General features: G+C 36.6%; 1 protein-coding gene across 1 annotated transcript; it reads left to right on the forward strand.

The window, feature by feature from the left end:
- The first annotated feature begins 13,019 nt into the window (after positions 1–13,019).
- On the forward strand, positions 13,020–19,316 carry LOC143565369 (squamosa promoter-binding-like protein 1). The gene is made up of 11 exons (XM_077052359.1): positions 13,020–13,853; positions 13,932–14,113; positions 14,200–14,357; positions 14,905–15,231; positions 16,134–16,208; positions 16,290–16,397; positions 16,539–16,656; positions 16,739–16,883; positions 17,779–17,929; positions 18,014–18,607; positions 18,756–19,316. Exons 1-11 carry the CDS (start codon positions 13,282–13,284, stop codon positions 19,167–19,169), a joined length of 2,844 nt encoding a protein of 947 aa, XP_076908474.1. The 5' UTR covers positions 13,020–13,281; the 3' UTR covers positions 19,170–19,316.
- Positions 19,317–24,354: the final 5,038 nt, after the last annotated feature.

Genomic DNA, 24,354 nt, shown 5'->3' on the forward strand with positions numbered 1-24,354 from the left:
GTGGGTTAACCGCGGCAATCACCATATGTATCGGGTGACTTTGCTGGACTCAGGGTTAACCAGCTAGGGAATGAGTCGGCAATACCCGTGAAATTCGGTATTATATTCGCAGAGGTTAGTTCCTACGACCTTATGTTTAAGAAATTTAATTTGGATCTGGTCGGTTTCATGCATCGAACAGAATTTCGCCATCAACATCTCCTTGAATTCTTCCCACGATAAGTTGTACAACACTTGTCGACCTTTGCTCAAAATCAGCATATTCCACCATTCTAACGCTTCGCCCTTGAAAATTTGGGCAGAATATTGTATCTTTTCTTGATCGAAGCACTTTCTAATAATCACGATTGACTCCATTTCCTCGAGCCATCTTATGGTCGTAATGGTTCCTTTGTTGCCTAGACTGAGTTCGAGCTTCAGATTCAGCCCTAACGGCTTCTTTTATCATTTGTTGAATTTGGTTCATGTATTTATCGGGTATTTTCTCTTCTTGTTCTTTTTCAAGTTCTTTCTCTTTCTCTTTTCTTTTATCTGCTTCTTTTCGGGAAGCTTCAACATTATTACTTTGTTGTGAAATTTTTCTTTTCTTTTTCAACTTTTTCTTTTTAGCTGAAATTTTAAACAATATTCTTTTCTTTAAAACGCACGTTTTATTCATCATTAAAACACTTATATATATCACAATTGATATATATATACCTATCCTTATTACTGGGACGGTTCAACGTCCTTTATCACACGCATGATTATAACACACATTACAACAAATATTACAAACAGCCCTATTCGATTCTCTTCAGTCTTTCAGGTACTTCTTCACCATCTTTGTCATTTTGTTACACTTTCGAAGAAGCTTATCTCCTATCTTCTTCTTCTTGACACCATCAATGGCTACCTTCTTCCTCAAAACATCATTTCCGTGCAAAGCCCTATCGAGATGTTCCTTTCGCGATTGCGGAATCTTGTTTGGATATCCGTAGTGAGGTGGTGGATCGTGGTACCCCATCATGACTATATCGTAGTGGTTTGGGTTTGGGTTTGGGTACGGCGATGATGTCACATCAGATGGGTAGTTGAAGAAAGCTCCGGCCACTTAATTTTGCTCGTGGATCTCATTTTCTTGCTCTTCAATTGACGGGATCGTGCCTTAGTATGGCGGGAAACTTGATGATGCTTTGTTCTTGAGTTCTTCGAGGTATTGCACATAGGGATCAAGGAGCCATAACTCAAGTTCATGTGGAATAGTGGTTGCAAACATCCTTTCCCAGGCGGGGCAGTCACAGTCGGACGGTTCTTGCATTGGTGTTTTCACTTCATTGGGGTTTTCCTCCCCAGGGTCCTCTTCTTCCTCTGGATCTTCCTCTTCTTCACGATCCTCCTCCTCCATCAATTGGACAGTCTCTTTCACTATCGGGGGCATTCGAAACTCTCAAACGGCATCATGACTCTCATTCTTGGCTTTCGGGAAGTTCCTTCATAGTTGGTGGGGTGAGAGTCAACAGAGTCAAAAGCATAGGTTCCGGTGTGCGATCTTCGTTGGTCAAAGTGGCATTTATCCAATGGGACGAGTCGGACTTGGGCTCCTCCTTGATCTGTCTGTTGGAAAGGAAGGCGTACGATGGATGAGGATATGGTGGTTGGTATGTTGGAACTTCGGATGGTTGGTATGTCAGAATCTCGGAAGGGTGATATGTTGGGATCTCGGATGGGTGGTATATTGGTATGCTTGACGGGTGGTAGCTTGAGTGTCTTGGAGGATTATTCCTTGGCATTGGTGGACTATCAGGTAGGTTAATTGGACATTGCTCGGTTCCAGGGAAGTATATTGGTTTGGTTCGGTCAATGAATTGTTCTTGGTTGAAGAAAGACTCGTAGTAATCTTCACTCATGTTATCCTTTGGTAAGGGTTCAGGGATTCCAGCTCTTTGTGCATCTCGCATAAATCCATCCATGATCTTATTGAACGACATCTATAAGTTGGGTGGTTTAGATTGGGGAGGGATAGAAAAGGTTACCAGCCTATCTTATCCCTATTTAATTTAAACAAGTAATAAAATATTTTTCCTATACTTAGATCGAAGCTTAGGTATTATCTTTTAATACCTAACTCGCTAAAATCGATGGCTCTGATACCAACACTTGTCACACCCCAGACCACGGCCTAGGCGTGCGACGCTTATGTTGGTACCACATTTGTAAATAAATCAGAGTTACGAGTTAAAAGTGGAAGTCTTTACAACATGTGGATTTGAAATATAATATTTACATTCAAAAGACGGGATTATAAATACCCATTTTAAGTTTCACAAAAGGATTACTTGTTTAATTACAAAACCACCATTTCATATTTAAGTTTAACAAAAAGATCCAAGCCAACGGATATCTTGAGCACTTCGTCATCCCAAGCCCTATTCTTGATTACCTGCAAAATGTTTAGAAAATATGTCAGCAACACATGCTGGTGAATATGTTGACGCTAAAATACTTTCTTTTACTTGATTACCCCTCGAACATAGTTATGCTCGGCCCATCGTGGCTTAGGAATAGTCAAGCATTAAAACAACACAATTATAAACTCAAGTCTCTACACTAAATACCCCAGCAAACACCGCAGCGTTCGACTTAGTTAAGTACCATTAGTATACTGTGACACTCGTCAATTTCAGGTTAACTCCGTTAATCCGAACTTCGTTAATTCAAACTTAAGATCACACGAACTGTAACGCATATCTCATTACATTTAAATTAGGGTTTTAAATGACGCTTGACAATCACTACACATGTAGTCTTTCGGAATTGCACCGAAACACACATGAGTCGACTCAAACCGTTTGTGAACAAACGACAAATATCAAAACAATAATTATTTGATAATTATGTGCTAAGTCTATGTGTTACTTGATATTTATATGTAAGACATTAATTCAAGAAGCAAAAGTCTATTGTTTATACTAGAAATTGATTTACTAGAAGTTAAGGGGGCTAAGTGTAACAAATTAATAATTATAATCAGATATTAACTAACCCTAATCCCCTACCCCCTACATACGATCGTTTCCCCCTCCCTCTCTTCCTCTTGGCAGCCGTGACCTACACACACTCATACAATCTCTTTTCAAGTTTCTTTGAAGGAATCAAGGTGCTAACTAGGTAAATTATATCCTATCTAGTCTATTTCATCGATTTAATTGCATGATTAAACCTGAAATCATAAACCCTAGGTGCTAAAAATGTTGTTTGTTGATGAACTAGGGTTTACATGCATGATTGTTAGTCATAGGTTAATTGTATGTTGAGTTTTGATGAAAACTTATGCTGGACAGATTATTGAATTCGTGTTTGGACGACTGTAACTCGATGTTAATATTATGTTTTGATGCGATTGTTGACTCTATAATATACTAGGTCGAGTCTAGTTTATGATAAGTCCTAGTTTGTAATTTTTGGACGTATAAAAGTTTGTTTTTATTATTTTACAAAACTGTTGTGCAAGACTGATTTGGGAGACCTGCTGTTAGGCTGTTTTGCGACTAAGATATCTCATAAACTACAAGACCAAATGGGTTGGTTCCACTTCTGGAAGAAAATACATTGAGTTAAGAACCTAACCCAATTGGTCTTGCATTAATTGGATTTTTCATTTAACGGGAATAACAAATAACATTCTATTGCGCATGATAATGATTGTTGTGTGTTTGCTGTGATGTTTTGATCTTTGTGATAAAACTATATATGATAAAAATATAATAAAAATAGGTTTAGAAACCTAACTCACGTGTGCTTCTGTGATGATTTTTGGTGATTTATTTGACTTGTTAGAATTTATTAATAAGAGTAATCTTGTCGAGTGAAAATCTGCATGGATAATTTAGCTGCTGTATTATTTAAATTGTCATGAAAAGTGCATAACCGATCGATGTTTGCTATGTTTTGACCAAATTGCCCTTGTGGGGGATAATTGCTAGTAATGTACAATGTTAATACTTGACACTTAAGTAGTTGTTTACACATGTAACGTATCACCAACGTGTTTGTCGAGTCGCACTTATTTCACAAACGAAACACGAAACGCATCTCATACATAATTTGTATGTGCTGAGTCTAGGGACTCACTCGTAGTTTAAATACTTAGAAAATCTCGTTTTTGTTTTTAGAAAACTAGTGAGGATTTTCTATGACGCACACCTTTTTCTCGGATCTTTTTGGTTGTCTTCGCAAACAGTGAGTTTCACGTCCCCTTTTTACTCTTTTTAAACGCTTTTATTTGGGGGAGATAACATACTCCAACACTGTAGATTTTGTTTAGTTTTTATATATCACTTGTAAGGCTAAGTGGAAAACAAACCAACCAAAGTCCTTCATAACATCGAACCGGTTAATATTTGGATAATAGCGAGTCACTGTTGAGTAGTACTACTGGGTTTGACAAACCCCACCCAACTCTAAACTCGACTGTAGGTCGAGTGGGTGAAATTTTGGCTAACACATTACCATGGTCATGGTTGACATGGTGGCAAAGCAATTGATAAACAGTCAGCTTCGGTGTCGAACACTTAGTAATACTTGTTGATAGGTTAGCTACCTATTGATATATAAATTGACTTAACACTATCTGGTAACTCAAACGCAAACGCAAACGCAAAACGTAAACGCAAACGCAAACGCAAATGCTTTATTTATATAAACTTGTGAACTCACCAACCCTGTGTTGACACTTTTAGTATGTTATTCTCAGGTAGCAGAGGCGGGCGCGCGGTTTAGGACATGCATTCGCTAAACATCATTGTTTTAAAAACTGCTTTTAATTTCTGTCTTGACAACTTGTGTTTTTAAGTTGTCCTGGGTGGCGCAATTGTTTTGGTTTACGATTTACGCTTCCGCATTTTTACTTAAGACTTGATGTCTTGGTTGTTTGAAAACTTTATTTTTGGTGTTTGATAATAACTAATGATTTCGATCCTGTTAGTTCACACTCTCTGACGGTAAAACTCCGTTAGTGGATTTTGAGGGTGTGACATATACACATGGTCATGCTCCCCGCAGGAAAGCGTGGTATGACCAGGTGTGGTGCGGTGTGCCCACCGCGTATACTACATATGTAAGGATCCAGAAAAACGTACACGACTGCCTGAGGGCTAGCTTTTACCTTTGTTTATAACATTTTAGTGACACGTAGTCCCATGTAAACAATTTAATTCATTTGACTCGTTATAAACAAGTTTGTAAAGTTTGGGGTGTATTCACCTATTTGATTTGGATCAGCTTCAATACACTTTTCGAGGGTCTTTCCCTTGCTATCTCGCACCTATAGTACAAGTATAACTTTTTGTTAGTCGGATATACAATCCGGCTTAAGACCTTTAGTCTTTATAATCTTTACCTTGATTATATTTTTCTTTACTTAAAAACCTTAGTTAAAAAGTATTCTTTTCTTTTCTTATTATTTAAGAATATTCACTATTACGTAAATAATGTTTCTATAACAAAGAATTATATAATATAATCACATAGATAGATAGATATATATATATATATATATATATATATATATATATATTCTTTCTTTCTTTTCTTTGTTATATTTTCTTTTTTTATCGAGGTATCGAGTATAACCTCAACTTAGGGTTTTAAGCCTTTTCAATATTTTATTCGGGTATCATACCTACCTTGGTCAGCTTATAAAAATCCCTACACAATCGAGCAGCACCTCAACGCCGCTTTGACTTCTTTATCTTCTTGATCAACCCTTTATTCTCGACACCTTTTCTTTCGCACGCAAATCAAGACACCAACACTTCTTCCCACGTTAGCACGCTTTACGAGGCGGGTCGTTGGGACGTCGGGATGGCAACACCTTCTTTGTTGTGTGTGGCACGGAAATCGAGGAAACGTCGGTACGAAAATTGAGGATTTTGGGCACACAAATCGAGGTGATCGAAGATATAGTTTACGAGGCTTTAGAGAGAAGTTAGATAGAGAGTTGCATGTGAAAATTTGGTGTGAAAATGAATGAACCGGACTTGCTATTTATAGGCAAAATCAGGAGGCCCATCGCGATACGCGATGGCCCTTTGGTCACTCGTCGCGTATCGCGACGTAGCATGTCACAGTCACCACGTGGCGCCATGTGGCGAACGCGGTGCCACGTGGTGACACGTGGCGACACATAGTGCCACCGTTTGACACGTGGCGAAATGTGTCCTGGCCTGTCAGACCACGTCATCGCGATACGCGATGACGTTGGTTCATCAGCGATCGCGTATCGCCGTTGACCTCTCTTCTTGATTTTTGACCAAGCCTTTCGCGATACGCGATGAGCTTGTCCCTTGTCCCGTCGCGTATCGCTATGGGACAGAAAATCAGAACTTTCATTTTAAACCTTTAAGTTTAGAATTTGACAATTTTGGTCCTTTAACTTTAAAACTTGGTATTTTAAACCCGAAACTTTCACGATGTTACACACAACCATCACCAAAATTCTACACTTTTCTTGTAACTTTGACTATTTAGTCAAGGTTATAACACAAGTTACATCCCAACCCCTCATCTTATGTAATCTAAATATACGCCCGTTTTAAATAAGTTCGGTTTTCTTTTAAGATCATCCAGATATATAAATCGAATACACACGTTAATACTAAAAATATTTGGAAGAAGGAAACTTTATAAACCATACGATTTGGGACGTTACAACTTGATAATTTTACAAGATAAAATAACTATATGGAAATTGGGGTTTGGATGTGGAGGTTTGCTGTTGGTATTGGTGCGGGTCAACTATATGGACTGGTATTGGGTTTTTTTTTTTTGGACAAGTTATGTTCAATTAATGATCTTGGATCTTATTTTTTGTTCACAAAATATGTTGTATGTGATGGGAAAACAATTGTATAAACTTTAATCAACCTTAATATTTTGATAATGACTTGATTAACCTTGTGTGACATGAAAGAGTGTTTGTTCATCATTGACGCTACGTGTCTCATACATGCCCCTTAACACTTGATTGATAATCATTAGTCACAATTAAGTAAGAGGAAACACTTAATGAGGACTACACACTCAATATCAATGATTGAGAAATTAACAAATCTAAATTTATAAAGGGTATGTTTGGTTGAAAGTAATGGAATGAAGAGGGAATGAAATGAGAGAAGGAAAAGAATGAACAAGGGAATGAAATGGATCATTACCATTCTTTTTTCTTGTTTGTTTAACTATGAGAATGAAACGAATAATTATTTTATGTTGTTGGGTGTCAAAAAAAATTGTAGGAACGAAATAGAAATAATAAAAAATTCCTATCCCAAAACATATTTTTTTTACAAAAAATAAATGAAATGGTGACGGTGGTGGTGTAGCTCCAGCGACGAAAATGGTGGTGGTGGCGGTTAGGCGTGGTGGTTCTGGTGGTGGGGGGTGGCGGGTAGTAGCATTGGTAGTGATGGCGATGGTAGGGTGGTGGCGATGGTGGTGGTGGTTAGGCAGCGACACTGGTGGTGGCAGTTATGGTCAGGTGGCGATGGTAGCGCTGGTGGTGAGGTGGTGGTGGCAGAGGTGGTTGCGACGGTGGTGTTCAGGTGGTGGTGGTGGCGATGGTAGTGGTGGTGGCTGTTAGGTGGTGATGGTGTTGAGAAAGTAGGGTGAGGGGGAATAGAATGAAAAAAAAGAGGGTGGGAAGGAATGGTTTTGATGGAATGGGATTTCGTGTGTAATGGATTATTTCATTTCATTGAGTAACCAAACATCATTTTCTTCATTCCCACGTAATAAATCATTTCATTCCCCTGTCATTCCTGTATATCAAATGCTACCAAAGTGTTTTGTGAATATCTCTACATCAACATGAAAATGAAAAAATCACAACATTAATCTATTGAAGATTAATTAACAACTTAATTCAATGAAGTTATTAACTTTTATAAACTTAAGAAAAGTTTATAAAAATATATTAAAGCAAAATTGTTTAAACACGTATTATTTGAAATTCAAATAATACATGAAAGAATCATTGCTCTTCGAAAATATCTTTCATTCAAACCTTACATTGGTGACATAAATCAAACTCATGGAAGGCAATCATTGAAATTTGGTTGAATAACAAAATTATGATTAACCCATTAAGTGAAATACTTTGGTATTGTTATATTGAGAAGTGGGGAAGTGATTGGGAGACTTTCCCACATGTGGAGCAACCGTGGGATCGAACGCCAGGCATCCAGTCCAATAACCTTGCATCTCACTTGCTTGACTATACATACAAGACTTATTCAAACTAAGTCTTCACCCCATTGCTCTACAACTTTTACACACACATACACACTTAAGTTTAATCTTCTCAACTATAATCCAAGATTAACCAAGCTTCAATTATCAACAAGAAGAGATTATATGTTAAATAAAAAAAGAAGAGCTTTCTTAAGCTACAACCTACATCTTGCTTGTATTTTGAGGGGTTAATAATAGAGGTGTTTCTTGTGTTTTGACAAATAAGGATTCGTCATTTTGTTGATCATTTTAGTGAGGAACACATTATCTTGATATAGTGTTGTTTTGTATTGGGTTGAGAACTTTATCTTGATATAGACTTAATTAGAGATTTAGTGAGGACTAATTATCTTGACATAGTGAGATTAAGAAGAATTATAAAGCTAAGCACTTGATGTGCTTATTGAAGAAGGTGAGAACTTCCTTTGAAGAGTGAGATGTTTGTATTGGTGATCCTATCGTTTAGGGAGATGACTAGTAAAGAAAACTCTTGATTGGTGGATCAAGAAGAGGACATGGAGTGGATTGGCTAATATTCACTTGAACATCTATAAATCTGTGTGTCAAATCAACCCTTTACTTATTTGTATTTATTTTTACAAGTTGTGAAAAGAGTTTAACAAAGTCATCAGTCCCACTAAAAAATAGATTAAAAATCAAAGAAAAACTATTCACTCATTCTTTAGTTTTTTACAATTGGTATCAGAGCAAGTTCCTCTAAGGTTTTTCAAAACTATGAGCAGATCCATAACTTAAAACTATGTAGATGGGAATACTATGTCTAGGCCGCTGTTGCGATGGAGAACTTAAGTAAGTGAACCCAAAAAGTAAACCAAAAAACAAATTCATCAACACCCGGCCACATATAACAAATTAACATATTTATAAAAAAAGACCTAACAAAAAATGCGGAAATCTCGAACGTTGCGGCGGTGAACCAACACGAAGTTGACCAAAATTGACGATGTCGACACTAAATCGAAAACAAATTGTTTTAACCAAGAAAATCGTTTAAAATAAAAAAAAACGCAAATACAAATTAAATATATCTAAAATCAAATAAAAAGGTTGGGCCAACTACTTGCCGCCAAGTGAACTAATCAGGTCACTTGTGACACTAAGTTTTGAAATTTGTTTTATGTATAATAATGAGATCGTTTAAACTATCAGACCTAATCAAACTCAGTATGTGAAGCCCGACCTTAATCCTTAAACTTAGCTCAATTCAAGATCTTACAGAGCATATGAAGTAGCTTAATATCTACTTTGCTCGTTTACACTCACATTGTTTTCTCGAGTCCTCTGTAAGAAGGGAAATGGAAGAAATAAAAGTGGAAAACATTTGTGTTTATAAGTTTTTTTAATCGAAAGAGGTTGAAAGAAAATAAAGGAAACTTTTAATAATTTTTCTTCATGATATTCCTCCCAAAATGAACGTATTTGGGGAGAAAGTAATCCCCTATCCTAATTGCCTTTAAAAGCTTTTATTTGATTTTTATTTCATTCGAACTTGGGAACACAAGGTGAAATTATTTTATCACTTTCTATTCTCTCCTTAATTCCTTATATTAAACCGGAAAGCAAAGCGTGTTATGCTATTGAGCAGTAATGTAACATATATAAATGACTTGTTGGAAAAACTATTATACAAATTTGAATATAATTAGGCTAAGTTAGCATTGTAACAACATGTGAGGGGGACTTGTATGAAAAACTAGTATACGAATTTGTATATTATAATTTATAAACATTACAAGTGAAAGACCCCGTCTATCTGGAAAGAGTCCTATCGTTTTAGAATGCAACATAATAGTCATAAAAATAATAATAGTAAATAAAAATATATTGATGCATCATTAATTGTGTAACATATTGCAGAAATTTCAACCAAATCACTAATTTATAACAATTATAAGTTTAGCCAAAACTGCAAAATTTTTATAATTTTTCGAGTGATCTAGTAGGGCACCAACCAACGTGTGTTTTTTATGCCAAAACCTTTGTGATATTGTGATAGTGCGGTCACTCATGAAGGTTAAATAACCAAGTCCTCGAGGAGTCGAAGATTGAGACAAAGAAAATGTCACACACAACATGTGGTGAGAAGAGTGTGGTCACTCATGCTACTAGTCAAGACACGAAGATTGACTTTTCTTTTTCCATATCTAACTAATCAACTATTAACTATATTATATGGGTTTACGGTATAACCCAAAATAATAAAGAAGCATGTTTCATGGATTTGTGAGTAGATTTAGCCGTAACGGATAGTACAACCGGCATGACACCCATAGCGAGTCTTGTTTTACATGTTTACTCACACGTGATAAGGGATAATCCATGTGATTCAGTTAACTAGTATTTGGTTTTTCTTAGCATATCATGAGTGGACACATCCTCTGCAAATCAAGACTATAAATATTCCATAATTCTGTTTTATTTATTCACAAAACCAAAAATTGTCCAAATCAGAAAGAAGACGAGGTTGAGAAAAGGTAACCAATCATGAAAAGTATTAAGGTTTGAATGTTTGATTCATATTGCTTTTGTTTTCCTTGTTTGAGATTCCATTTTTGATTTCACATTGTGAAAGGAGACGATACCATTTTTTAATATTATATAAAACTTATTATACTTATTTAATATATTAAAATAAATAAACGAGTAAATATGAAACAATTATAAACTAAATAAATGAATTTTAGCATTTTGATTTAACATACAAAGCAAGAAGCCATCAATTCAATAACACGTATAAATAATGGGTTACATGTGTTTCGCGACGGATTCGTAAGAGCTACATCTAATCTAACCTGACTTGTAACTCGACATGCCTTAAACATTGATTAAATAAATTTACAACTGCAAGACTAGGGAGATTTATGTTGAAATAAATCTGTTCAAAAAAGTATATACTTAATGTAGTTAATCAAATATGCATTAAATAATGTGTATTAATTATTTAATTACGGGTATTTACATAAGACAATACTACTCTTTTTTTAAAAAATTATTATTAGTTAAAGTGAGTGCATCAAGTGTTATACTATATACGTTTTTAAAACTTATAAAACTTTTAAAATCAAAAAATTCTTAACATGCCTTTCCAAAATATTGTAAAATATAGTATACCCACGTGTGGCCTAGTAGAAGGAGGTTTGACTTTTGTGTTCTTCGGTGAAAACCCAAGTCCCTATATTTGTCGCTTTTGGTAGACTATGACAATGAAGAATTTGAGCTCAACCGGGTTTTAGTTCACTGTGTGTTACGTTGGAGAGTTCTGCTCTTGTGGTGGCACAACGACTGTCAAGTGGCCACTAGAGGTATTGTTTTCCGGTGAACGTCCAAGCCAAAGTCCGAAGCCAGTGTAAGGCCGGTTAAAACAACATAGTCTGATTAGAGTGACGTAATATGCCTCTGCAAATCTAAAAAGTGCGACGACGTAACACAAAAGAAAGTCGCCTATCTAAAAAAGAAAAAAATATATATGATTCACATGCTAAAAGTAATTAAAACTTTTAATTACTAATGTTTTTTATTTGAACCTCACTTTTACATGAATCAAATAAATAAAAGAAAAGAAAAAACAAAAGTTGCTCAAACTAAAAAGATTTGGTGTAACTAAAATTAGAAGAACTAACCAGAATCTAAAGCAATAACTCTTTATTACTAATCACGAAATATATTAAAAACGCACAAATACACCGCCATGGTTGATATATAAAAGAAGAACACATCAGAGTTGAAACATATAGCGCTTGACATGACACGTTTAACACACTTATTAACACATGAACATGCCACATTTAACTAAAGATGCTATTTATTCAAACATTAAGCCAAACCAATTTACAGGACACAATGCATTTAACACGATTAAATTTAACAAGTTCAACAATATAAATAACACGTCAAGTGTAACGCAATTAAACATAAGAAATTCAATAACACAAACAATATACCACGGTTAACACAACTATAGACATACTTTTAAACAAACTTTGAACAAAAGATTCCTAACACTCCTTAAACATCAATAGTATGTAGACAGACACATGTACGATAAGAAGCTACATATAACACATTTAACTATTCATGAAATTACAAAACCATGGTTTAGATAAACAAGTTAGACGGTTTAAACCATTTAACTGAGTCATATCATAACCAGTCAGCTTAAAAAAGGAAAGTGAGCAATGAGAAACCCTTGTTTTAAAATCCTTAAATAAACAAAAGAAAAGAAAATACACAATAGCTAAAGATTCTTAACATTGTTTTTAACACATGATGCACCACACCACATTGTTCCCCTAAATAAAAAGTAACATTAGTACTTTTATTAATAATATTATTTGACAAGGAAGGACATTGCACTATGTGATATGCCTTAACAATATTGGAATGGTCTCCATCAACATGTCCTACAACCAGTTTTCTTTGGACACATATGTCCTCCAACTTGATCATCCTCTCTCCCACTTTGTTCATTTCTACCCTCCTCCTTCCTATTCCTAATCTTATTCCCCACCTTCTCTCCTCCCAATTTTCTCCTCCGGTGATCTTATTCTTCAAATCAAACTATGCACACCAGGTGTTCGACCAAATGTTTCTGGTAAGTTTGATGTTTTCAAGGGGTTTCTTTGTGGGTTTTGTTCATCTGCTACTTGGGTTTCATGTCCTTCTGTTTATTCTTAGCTCATGATGTCAGAAGTTATGCTAACCAACTGAATTTTGATCTTTTTATTATAACTTAACTGAATTAGGTCTTGGATTAGGTGAATCTTGATTCAAGTTTGTAACTTTATTTCAAGATTTGATGATTTAGGGGTTGTTTGAGGGAAATTGAGAATCTTTTGTAAGTGGGGTTGAAAATTTCTTATAAAAAAGATTCCCTTTTTGGTTTATGATTAGCCGATCAGATCGGATATATGCTTCGATGGTGTTGATCTTAAGGTACTGAAATCTGCTAAATCCAGTACTTTTTAGAAGTCTTGATTGGTTCAGTTTTAATTAATGGAGGCTAAATTTGGGGGAAACCCTCATCACTACTACGGTCCGGTGGTGCCCGAGTTGAAGGCGGGTGGAAAGAGAACGTTGGAATGGGATTTAAACGAGTGGAAATGGGACGGGGATTTGTTCACCGCCACACCAATAAACACAATTCCCTCCGATTGCCGGAGCCGACAGTTGTTCCCGATAACGTCGTCTGGTGTTGAGGCGGTTACTGTCGTCTCTAACAGCTCTTCATCTTGCTCTGATGAAGGGAAAAAAGAATTGGAAAAAAGAAGACGGGTTGTGGTTCTTGATGAAGAAGATGAAGTTGGAGGTCTTAACTTGAATCTCGGAGGTCAAGTGTACCCGATACCTGAAGACGAGTTAGATAGATGGGATGGTAAAAATGGGAAGAAGTCAAAAGTCGGTGGGGGTACATCTAACCGTGCGGTTTGCCAGGTGGACGATTGCCAAACAGATCTAACGGGTGCTAAAGATTATCATAGACGACATAAAGTTTGCAACTTGCACTCAAAGGCTACAAAAGCTTTGGTCGGGAATGTGATGCAAAGGTTTTGTCAACAGTGCAGCAGGTTAGTTAATTACCTATTTATGATTATATTAAATAATTTTGGATGATTTATATTTATGGTCGTATTATATGTTATCAGGTTTCATAGTCTTGAAGAGTTTGATGAAGGAAAAAGAAGTTGTCGAAGGCGTTTAGCGGGACATAACAGAAGGAGAAGAAAGACACATCCAGAAAACCCGACAAACGGAGTGTCTCTAAACGATGAAAAAAGTTGTAGTTACTTGCTTGTCAGTCTTTTGAGGATACTCACCAATGTACAAGGTACTTATTAAAAGTTTGTTTCCTGACATCAAAGATTTTGTTTTTTTGTTTTTTATATAACTGGATGTTGTTTATGTGAATTGCAGCTAATAATACCTCAGGTTCAGAGCAGAGCAAAGATCAAGATTTGCTCTCTCATCTTTTGAGGAATCTTGCGAGCCTTACGGGAACAGTTAATGATAAGAACTCGTCTGGATCCCAATCTTTGCAGGATGCCGGGACATCCTTTGCAACTCCCGAGAAGGTAAATCTTTATTATGGTGGTATTTGGATTTGCACTTTGGAATTGATTGTGTCAAAATAATCAGTTTTAAATGTTTAGTCAGATAGTCGTTTTGGATATCCGTTACATATTAATAATCAGCATATACGCTGAATTTTTAAGGATAACATAAAATTAATTACTTACTCCTTTTTTAATATAAATTGAGTCTTATTTCCAAAATGGAATATTTTTGGGGCGTTTTACAATTAATTTCTATAATAATTAGAACTTTTCCAAGCATTATCTGATTATCTGATTCTTGTTATTCAATATCACATGATGATTTTAAAAATGAGCACATCAAACATCCATTAACAACTTTCGTTTTGTGGGTCCCGTTTATATAGTGACACAATGTTTTTAATTCATGTTATTTAACATCACATGATGATTTTCAAAAAGCACATCATTCACCCATTAACAGATTTCATTTGGTGGGTCCCCATTAATGATGGCTTAAAATGTTTTTGAACGAATTAATTATTATTCAATATCTGACGTGGGAAAATCGAAATGTCACTTATAGGAGCCTATGCAGCTTGTGGGACAAATTGTGAATCCTTCGGGATCAGAGATGGTGCATAGAGGAACTTTACCAAATCCCGCTCCTCAAATTGCATTTCCGTTTAATAATAAAGCTTCAAATGTAGGAGGAAAGACGAAAATAAACAACATCGACTTAAACATGGTTTATGATGATTCTCAAGATTGTAGTTTTGAGAACCCTGAAAATACATGCAATTTGCCTTTATGGTTACGTCACCAGCCTAATAAGTCAAGTCCTCCTCATACGAGTGGGAACTCTGGGTCAACAGCAACGCAGTCACCATCTAGTTCCAGCGGCGAAGCACAGGTATAACTTTAATCGTTTTATTGTGAAAAGTACAGGTGGTGGCAAGATGGGCGGGTTGGGTAATGGGTCAAAATGGGTTTGGGTTGAAATGGCCCGTTTTTTTAGTACGGGTCAAAACGGGCCGGGGTTCGTTGACAAGTCAAAATGGGTTTTGGTTGAAACGGGCCAGCTTTTAGTATGGGTAAAAAATGGGTCGAGTTGGGTTAACAAGTCAGAATGGCTTCGTTGAAATAGACCATCTTTTTAATATGGTTCAAAACAGGTTGGGTTGACGAGTCAAAATGGCCTTAGCCCTTAGGTTGAAATGGGCCATCATTTTAGTATGGGTCTGGGTTGAAATGAACCATCATTTTTAATATGGGTCAAAACGGGCCGGCTTGGGTTGACGAGTCAAAACGAGTTTGGATTGCAATGGACCATCTTTGTTGGTATGGGCCAAAACGGGTCGGGTTGGGTTGACACACAAACACGTCCTCTATCCATTCTAAAATATTGTTATAAATAACTAATGTGTTAATTGTGTTTACAAAAGCAATATTATTACAATCATAATCGAATCTTTGAATAATAACAGATTAGCTAAATTTTTTATTTGATCCATTTGTGGTTTTGACCCACATATGGGATAAAGTACAACACAAAATTGATAAGTAAACGGGTCAACATTGCTACCTGCTATGAAGAAGTAACACTTGCCTTTGGTGTTGCAAATCTAAATTTCAGTTTTTTTTCTGCGGTTCATATCACTTAACATGAAGATTTATGTAGTTGTCAAAAGTTTGTTGTCATATCAGCTTTGTGATGTTCACATACTAGAAAAGGGTAGCTAGATTTGTAACGTAGAAGATTAAACCGGCCTCATAGTTTATCTAAAAATAGCATGTTATTTTTCTCTTTTTCAGAGCCGTACCGACCGAATCGTATTCAAGCTGTTTGGAAAAGATCCTAATGACTTGCCTGTTGCCCTTCGGGAGCAGGTACCCTCCCCCTCTTCTTTTTTTCTCTTCCTTTTCAACTAATGTTTGGATTAAGTTCTCACTAAATTGCTTGAATTTCAGATCTTTGACTGGTTAACTAACAGTCCTACTGAAATTGAAGGGTACATTCGACCTGGATGTATCATACTAGCAGTATATCTTCGAATGGACAATTCTGCTTGGGATGAGGTAAATCTTTATATCTTTTCATGCATCAAGAATTCAAGATTTTATATCTTGTCTCAAAAAGGCCCTGACTTTTTACGATGTAAGTTTATTTTTGGGACAAAATGAGATGTACCCAGAAGCTTATGTTTGAATTTGGTGCAGCTTTGCTATGATTTGAGCAGTCATATGAGGAAGCTGTTGGATGCGTCAAGTAATTCTTTCTGGAGAACAGGATGGATTTACACCAGGGTGCTTGATCATGTGGCATTTGCTTGTGATGGTCGGTTCTTGTTTTGTGTACAAATTAAAATTTTTTTTTGAAGTATTTGTAATGTAAACTTGTCTAAATTGTTGTGTTACAGGCCAGCTTATTTTGAACACATCTTTGCCTTATTATAAAGGCCATAGAAACTCTAGCATCTTGAACATCTCGCCTATAGCGGTCTCTGCGTCTGAGACAGCTCGATTTTCTATCAAGGGATCTAACATTCCATGGTCAACATCAAGGTATATTTCAGCTTTATTATTTTGTCTGTTTGTGGTTCACCCATCTAGGCAATGTTGGTCTTTTAATGCCTTTAACTCTTTGTAATATCAGCAATACTTGTCTGTGTGTGTGTTAGGGCTGTTCAAAAGCTCGTGGCTCGGTTAAAATTGGTTTGCTTTTTAGCCGAGCCTGAGCCAGCTGGGTTGTGGCTCGCTCATTAGCTGGCTTGTTTTCTCGTCTAAATTAAGACCTAATTTCTATGTTTATATATATATAGTGAAAGTCGTATGGCATTTTTAATGAAAAAAAAAGTAAAAATAAAAAAAATACTGAAGATTCTCTTGATATTGAGAATTCTCGTTTTGCTCGTTTAAAAGTAACTCCCATATTTGAATATATATAAAAAATAACTCAAAGTTATTACTCAGTTTGTAATATATATTAATTATGAGTTCTAGTTAATAAGTTTTGCGTTATGTCTATGTTACAAAAATATCATTTTCGATTTTATATATAGCAATTCAAAATGTACAAAATTATAATTTTTAATATAAATGAGCCGGCTCGCCGAGCCAACTTGCTGGCTCGAGCTTTTGACAAGCAAAGCTTGTGCTCAACATTCCAGCTCATTAGGATAAACGAGCTGGCTCAGGCTCGGGTTGATTTGGAAACTAGCTGAGCCCAAGCCTACCCTGGCTCAGCCGGCTCGGCTAGTTGACAGCCCTTGTGTGTGTGTGCAAGTATGTATATTTTGATCTGTTGAAGATAAAAACACCACCAAAATCGACCCGTTTTTTTTATTTTTGTGAATTGAAGTTGCCACCTCCAAATTTTATTATTATTATTAGGATTCGGTTTCCTTGAGGAGTTAGCATTTCCTAATATTGATTATGATCATAAAAATACCTGTTTTAGGTTGATGTGTGTACTGGAAGGGAGTTATCTTGTTCAAACAAACTGTTCCGAGTTAATGGAAGCAACAGATTCATATATCAGGCATGAAGACATCCAGTCTTTCAACTTCTCTTGCTCTATTCCTAATATTTCTGGCAGAGGATTCATTGAGGTTACGTGTTAAATCTTCTTTGATAATCATTTTTGAATATATTATCTAAGTAACATGAATTCTAAATTCTGTTTATTGGTGTAGATTGAGGATGACAGCCTCAGCAGCAACTTCTTTCCATTTATAGTTGCTGACCAAGATGTATGTTCGGAAATCTGTATGCTCGAGAACGATTTAGCCATAACTGAAACATATGATGACACGAAAAAAGAGAAAAAAGAAATTGAAGCAAGAGCGCGCGCATTGGAGTTTGTAAATGAAATGGGCTGGCTTCTTCATAGAAGTCAACTGAAAGTCAGGTTGACTTCTATGGACCCCAATTCGGATCTTTTCTCATTCAAACGGTTCAGGTGGCTCATAGAGTTCTCCATTGGCCATGATTGGCGGGCTGTGGTCAAGAAACTGTTGACCATTATGTTTAGTGGAATGATAGACATTGCAGATCATGCGTCGGTTGAAGTTGCTTTGGTGGAAGTGGGCTTACTCCACCGAGCCGTGAGGCGAAACTCAGGCTCCATGGTTGAACTGCTGTTAAATTACGGTCAAGAAAATGGAACCGGCCCTGGTTTGTTTAGACCTGATGCTGCAGGGCCTGGTGGGTTGACTCCTCTTCATATCGCATCTGGTAAAGATGGTTCTGAGCACGTGTTGGATGCATTAACTAATGATCCTCAACAGGTACTTGTTTTTGTTATTTGCCACTTATTTAAAATACCTAAGTTTTGAAACTTTTTAACATGTCTATGAACTTGATCTAAAAATGTAGCTTGGATTTCTGTTTTATTGAAGAAAGTTGTTGACTTTTAGGATATTTGACCCGTTTCAGGTGGGACTCGAAGCATGGAGAAACTCTCGGGACAGTAGCGGTTTGACTCCGTATGATTATGCATCACTAAGAGGCCAATATAACTACATTCATCTAGTTCAAAGGAAGATCAACAAAATGAAGGGTCATGTGGTTGTTGACATGCCGCCTCGTAAAGTGGGTGGATTTGAGACCGAAAAGGCTGTGATGGGAATGCCAGTGGTTGCGCCGAAATCTTGCGGGCAATGCGAGCGGAAGCTGGCGTATTATGGCGGTGGGCGGTCGTCACTGGCGATCTATAAGCCCGCAATGCTGTCTATGGTGGCAATTGCTGCGGTTTGCGTGTGTGTGGCTTTGCTGTTCAAGAGCTCACCTCAGGTTATGTATGTGTTCCAGCCTTTCATATGGGAAAGGCTCAAGTATGGAGCAAGTTAAGCTGATGTGAGATTAGGGTGTCTTTTTGTTTTTCTTTTTCTTTTTCTTTTTTTGGATATAATTTTATTAAAGAGACTGTTATGATCTATCTATATATTATACTATATATATATATATTATATTCTGACTGGATATTGATATGTTTTAATGATAACGTTGTATATGTGTCGTATTGGTGTCATTTATTATTATTATTATTATTATGCAGCTTTCTCAAAGTTTACAAGCATTTTAAAAAGATCTATCTGCAGCAGGAAAAGAAATTGATGCCCTGAGATTTCACATTATGAAATGTGAAGGTAAAAGAGAGGTTTTCTATGTATGAGATGTCATTCATTCATTCAAATCATACAATATATAGACAGATATATAATCCTAATGAGCTTAGCTAATAGACTTAATACGTTTAATCCAAGTAGGATCATAATGTCTTGGAAAAGGAAGTGCCATGCGACAACATTGATTGTATTTAGGATTACAGTTAAGCTCGGCTGCAACCACACCTTTGTCATGCTAAAAGTAAGCGTTCAGACTCTATTCGAGGCTCCAGTATCGAGATAAAATGATGTGTTGAAAGACAGACGCATTACGAAGTAGAGTAGAGCGATAAGAAGCATGTGCCGATGATTGGTAATGGCTATTCTCATTCAGTGTTGTTGCCAAGCCTAATGGCGTGCTAGATTCCGTTTTCTTCATGACATGACAAAACAAAAGCTTCAAGTAGAGGTGCACAAATCGGTTTTTTTAAAAAAACCGGTTCGGTTATTAACCGGACCGGTTTTTTTCGTCCAGGAAAAAAACCGGTTCGGTTAATAACCGGTTTTTGTGTATGAAAACCATAACCGGTCAAACCGGTTAGGACCGGTTTAGGAACCGGTTAGAACCGGTTAATAAACCGGTTTTTTTATTAACCGGTTTTTTAATAACCGGTCTAACCGGTTAACCGGTTTTTTTTTTTTTTTTTTTTTTTTAAATAACCCTTATTTTTTCACAGTATAAACAAACCGGTAACTACAAGGCAAACCGGTAACTACAAGCATTAAATCGTTATCGCATATTCGTAACTCAAAAATACATAACTTTCATTTATAGCTTTTACATTAAAAATACAAACATTAAATCGTTATCGCATATTCGTAACTCAAAAATACAAACATTAAAGAATGCTTAGACACGATTACATTAACAACTTGCTGTTTCTTACTCATTATTTTCCTCGCTACCCGATCCCGAGCTATTCCTTAGGTAATCGTCGTACGCTGCTTCTTCATCGGTCATTGGTTGAGTGTGTCCTTGATTGACCTCGTCTTCATACAAGCCCGTCTCATAGTCCATTTCCCCCTCGAGTGAGCGTTGATGTTGTGCCCTATCTAAAGAGTCCAAGTAATCCTTGTAGCAAATAGACATCTCTACAGCTGGTGGAGTGAGTCGAGTCCTCCTAATCGATATAACCCTGCCAGAAACAGAAAAAGCAGACTCCGAAGCTACCGTGGAAGCTTGGACCGTTAGTAAATCTTTGGCCATGGCGGCGAGGATCGGAAACTCATCCTCCTTACCTCTCCACCAAGCCAGCAAATCAAGACTTCTAAATTCATCTGGAGTCATGTGTTTCACAAAGTTGGTACCACCATACCTTCCAAGTTCACTGCTTGGGGTGTTTACCTTTTGACGTTTACCGGCGTCTTCCCAAATCATGTAGTACATCCCCATTTCAAGGTCGGTTTGGGATTGGGATTGGGCAACAGCTCTTAACGAGTCATGAATTTGGGAAGACGACCCGTATTTTGTAAGGTAAACATCATACATGTTAGACAAGGTGGTGTTGAAAGCATTCTTTAAAGTTTGGTTATAATAGGGGTTTTAGTCGTTTAACTCTAGCTCATCACAAATTTTTTCTATTAAAGCTTCAACACCACCAACATTTATGCAAGGGTTTAACGCAGCAGCACATGTCAAAACAGCGGGTAGTTGTTGAAAATATTTTCTAAATTTTTCTTTCATTTTTACACCCATATCAAAATAAGGTGCACCCCTACAATGAAGTTCACTCAACTTTGTGCACATGACAGCAATTTTTGGTAAAGCAATGGGGCTTGTTGGATAGTAAACCCCGGATAAACTAGTTGTGCAAGATTTAAAAATTTGAAGGACCTCCGTAACGATCTCAATCAATAACCAGTTTCTAGGATCGTACGGTGCACATTTACCCCTATTTGACATTATTTGATGAAACGCAATTAGTGATTCTTTTTGTTGGATGGCTTTCTCAAACATATCACAAGTCGAGTTCCATCTTGTTGGACAATCCCAATTGGGCCCCAACCATTGACAATTAGCTTCATCACAAAATTTTTTGTATCTTGAAAATGTTTTATTGTTGCTAAAAACATCTCGTAACATTCTTTTAAAATTGTTTCTTTGCGTTTCGATCACGTTTAACCCATCTTGCACGGCCAAGTTGATAATATGTGCAATGCATCGGCTATGAAAAAACGCTCCATCACAAATAGGTTTATACTTTAATTTTAAATGGCCAACCGCGGCCGTATTGTTGGACGCGTTATCAAACGAAATTGAAAAGATTTTATGTTCAATATTGTATTGTCGAATGACTTTATCCAAGAGTTTAAAAATATTTCTACCCGTGTGCGGGTAATCAAACAATTGAAACGCAACGGTTCGTTTCATCATTTGCCACGACTCGGGGTCAACCCAATGAGCCGTCACACAAATGTATGAGTCGGGCGAACCATTAGGTACCGACCACACATCCGTTGTTAAGTTTACACCAGTTTGTAAGTTTGAAAAGTATGAAATTAGTTCGGATTTAGCGTTTTTCCAAGCTTTAAGACAATCTCTTCTAAGGGTCGAACGACTTACGTGTTGGTAGCGTGGTTGAACATACTTTTGCATCATCTCCGTGAATTGAGGGTTGTCGAAGTGGTTGAAAGGAATTGTATTTTGAATCACAAAGTTTGAAAACTTTTGACGTACCACTTCAAGGTCGTACGTAAACACCGTTCCTTGATTCGTCATCTCCGGCTGCGAACTACTTCCCGATTCGTCCTTCAAGGCCTTGCAAAAGGGCCTTTGTACATGCGCTTTTAAAGTGGAGTTTGCATCTTTGCCATAAAACTTCAAACAATGTTTGCATCGAGCTTTTTGGCTACCGTTAGACATTTCGCATAGGTCGAAATGTTGCCAAACATCTTGGTTTCGTTTCGTGGGGATGACCCGAACGACCGTTTCTCCCGTGTTCGAGGCACCCATGTTGACGGATGAAGTAGCACTTTGGGAGGCCATGATAATCGACTACGAAATAAGAGCGTATGGAGTGGTAATGTGGTATAATAGAGCGTGAGATAACAAAATAATCGCGTATGAAATAAACGTTTAGAGCGTTTGGAGCGTTTGGAGTTGTATAATCGAGTGTGTTCTAACCAATACCCAACCTAAGCTATATATAGATGTTTGTGGGGGTAGAATGGTAAATAAAAAAAAACGGTCAAAAAACTCAAAAAACGGCTATATAGCCGTTTCTCAACGGCATTAAACCGGTTTTTAACCGGTTAACCGGTTACTAAAAAACCGGTTAACCGGTTTTTCTAAAACGGTCATAAACCGGTTTTTTAAAAAAACCGGTTAACCGGTTTTTTAGTAACCGGTTAATTAAAAAAACCGGTTTTTTTTATAACCGGTTTCAAAACCGGTTTGGGCTCTAAAAAGTATAACCGATATACAAACCGGCGGTTTGTAAACCGGTCAAACCGGTTTTAAAAAAACCGGTTTTTAAAATAACCGGTTTTTAAAATAACCGGTTTCCGGTTTAAACCGGCAAACCGGTTCGGGGACCGGTTTTTTTGAACACCTCTAGCTTCAAGTCACAATTATCACTACCACAACTATATAAAATGGTAAAAGTAGTAATTATCTTAAGTAGAATCAAAATAACCAACCATATAAAACTAAACTAAAATCAAAATAGCAAAAACACTAGTTGAATGTATCACTAATTATCTATTATCTAATATAAGTAAGAGAGAGTGTCGGCGCCACAATGAAGAATTTTAAGTTTTTTATTGTTTTTTTTTTGTTGCAAATTGATCTTTTTATTGGTTTTTTCACTTTCTGCATATATATTTATATTGATTAAATGAGACATCCGAAGCCACAAATCAATTTTAAGTTAATCTTATTGTCTTTTTTGATTTCTGTAATTTGAGTTTGTGATTGTACTTTTTTTTTTACTGATCGATGTTACGTAAATTAATAGCCTTAATGTCTTTGTCCGAAAATGCTCGGGTTTCATTGACACTCTATTTTTTGTTCTTTTTAGTTCTATCACTACAACTAATGTAATGGCAACTGACCGATGTCGCGTAGCCTCATCCCCTCAACGCCCGGGTCCAACGATGCTCGGGTTTTACCAACACCCGAGTTTCATTGACTGATGTCACCCCATTGGTCACTTCAAAATTTTTTTCCTGTTTTAGTTCCGAAAACTAACGAACGTTATCAAAATCGACTGACCATGTCAGCACCCAAGAACCACAAAGCTTTGTTTTACCAACACGACAACGTCACACCCATGTTTTATCGTTCAAATAATCGTCTATTTAAAAGTTTTATAACTTAATTTGACGAATTTTTTGGGTTTTTACTTACGGTTTAACCAACATTGTTTATACCATAACGAACGTAACCGAAACCGAATGAATTCACGTCGACTATCCGTCGTAACGCTTGGGTTTTACCAATGATGACGTTTTACCAATGCCCCGGTTTCAATGCTCGATTTTTATCAACTACTATGCTTAGGTTTTAACGGCTAATTTCGTTGCGCAACGCGCGAGTAATTAACTAGTGTTAATTAAAAACTCGAGAAAAATATTTTTATTTTATTTTTTCAATTTTGAAGTGATGCATTTTTCAACATTCCACACAAATGTGGCTAAATATACTTAGAGCATCCATAATAGATTTTTAGTGTGTTTTTAGGGATAGAGTGAGTGTTGTGGATGAGAGAGTGTGATATGGAGAAGAGACAGTGAAGATTAGTTCTTCACTTCTACAAAAACATCTAAAAATAAGTGTCACACCCTGATCAAAGGCGGCGGAACATGCTGGGGTGTAACCGATTGCCCAAATACTCAAGACATTATTTAAAGTGACAATATTTAATCAA

Source organism: Bidens hawaiensis, unplaced genomic scaffold, assembly GCF_021521415.1.
Source record: "Bidens hawaiensis isolate Kalapana, Puna unplaced genomic scaffold, B.hawaiensis_p1.1 tig00022324_1, whole genome shotgun sequence".
NCBI classification, from domain to species: domain Eukaryota; kingdom Viridiplantae; phylum Streptophyta; class Magnoliopsida; order Asterales; family Asteraceae; genus Bidens; species Bidens hawaiensis.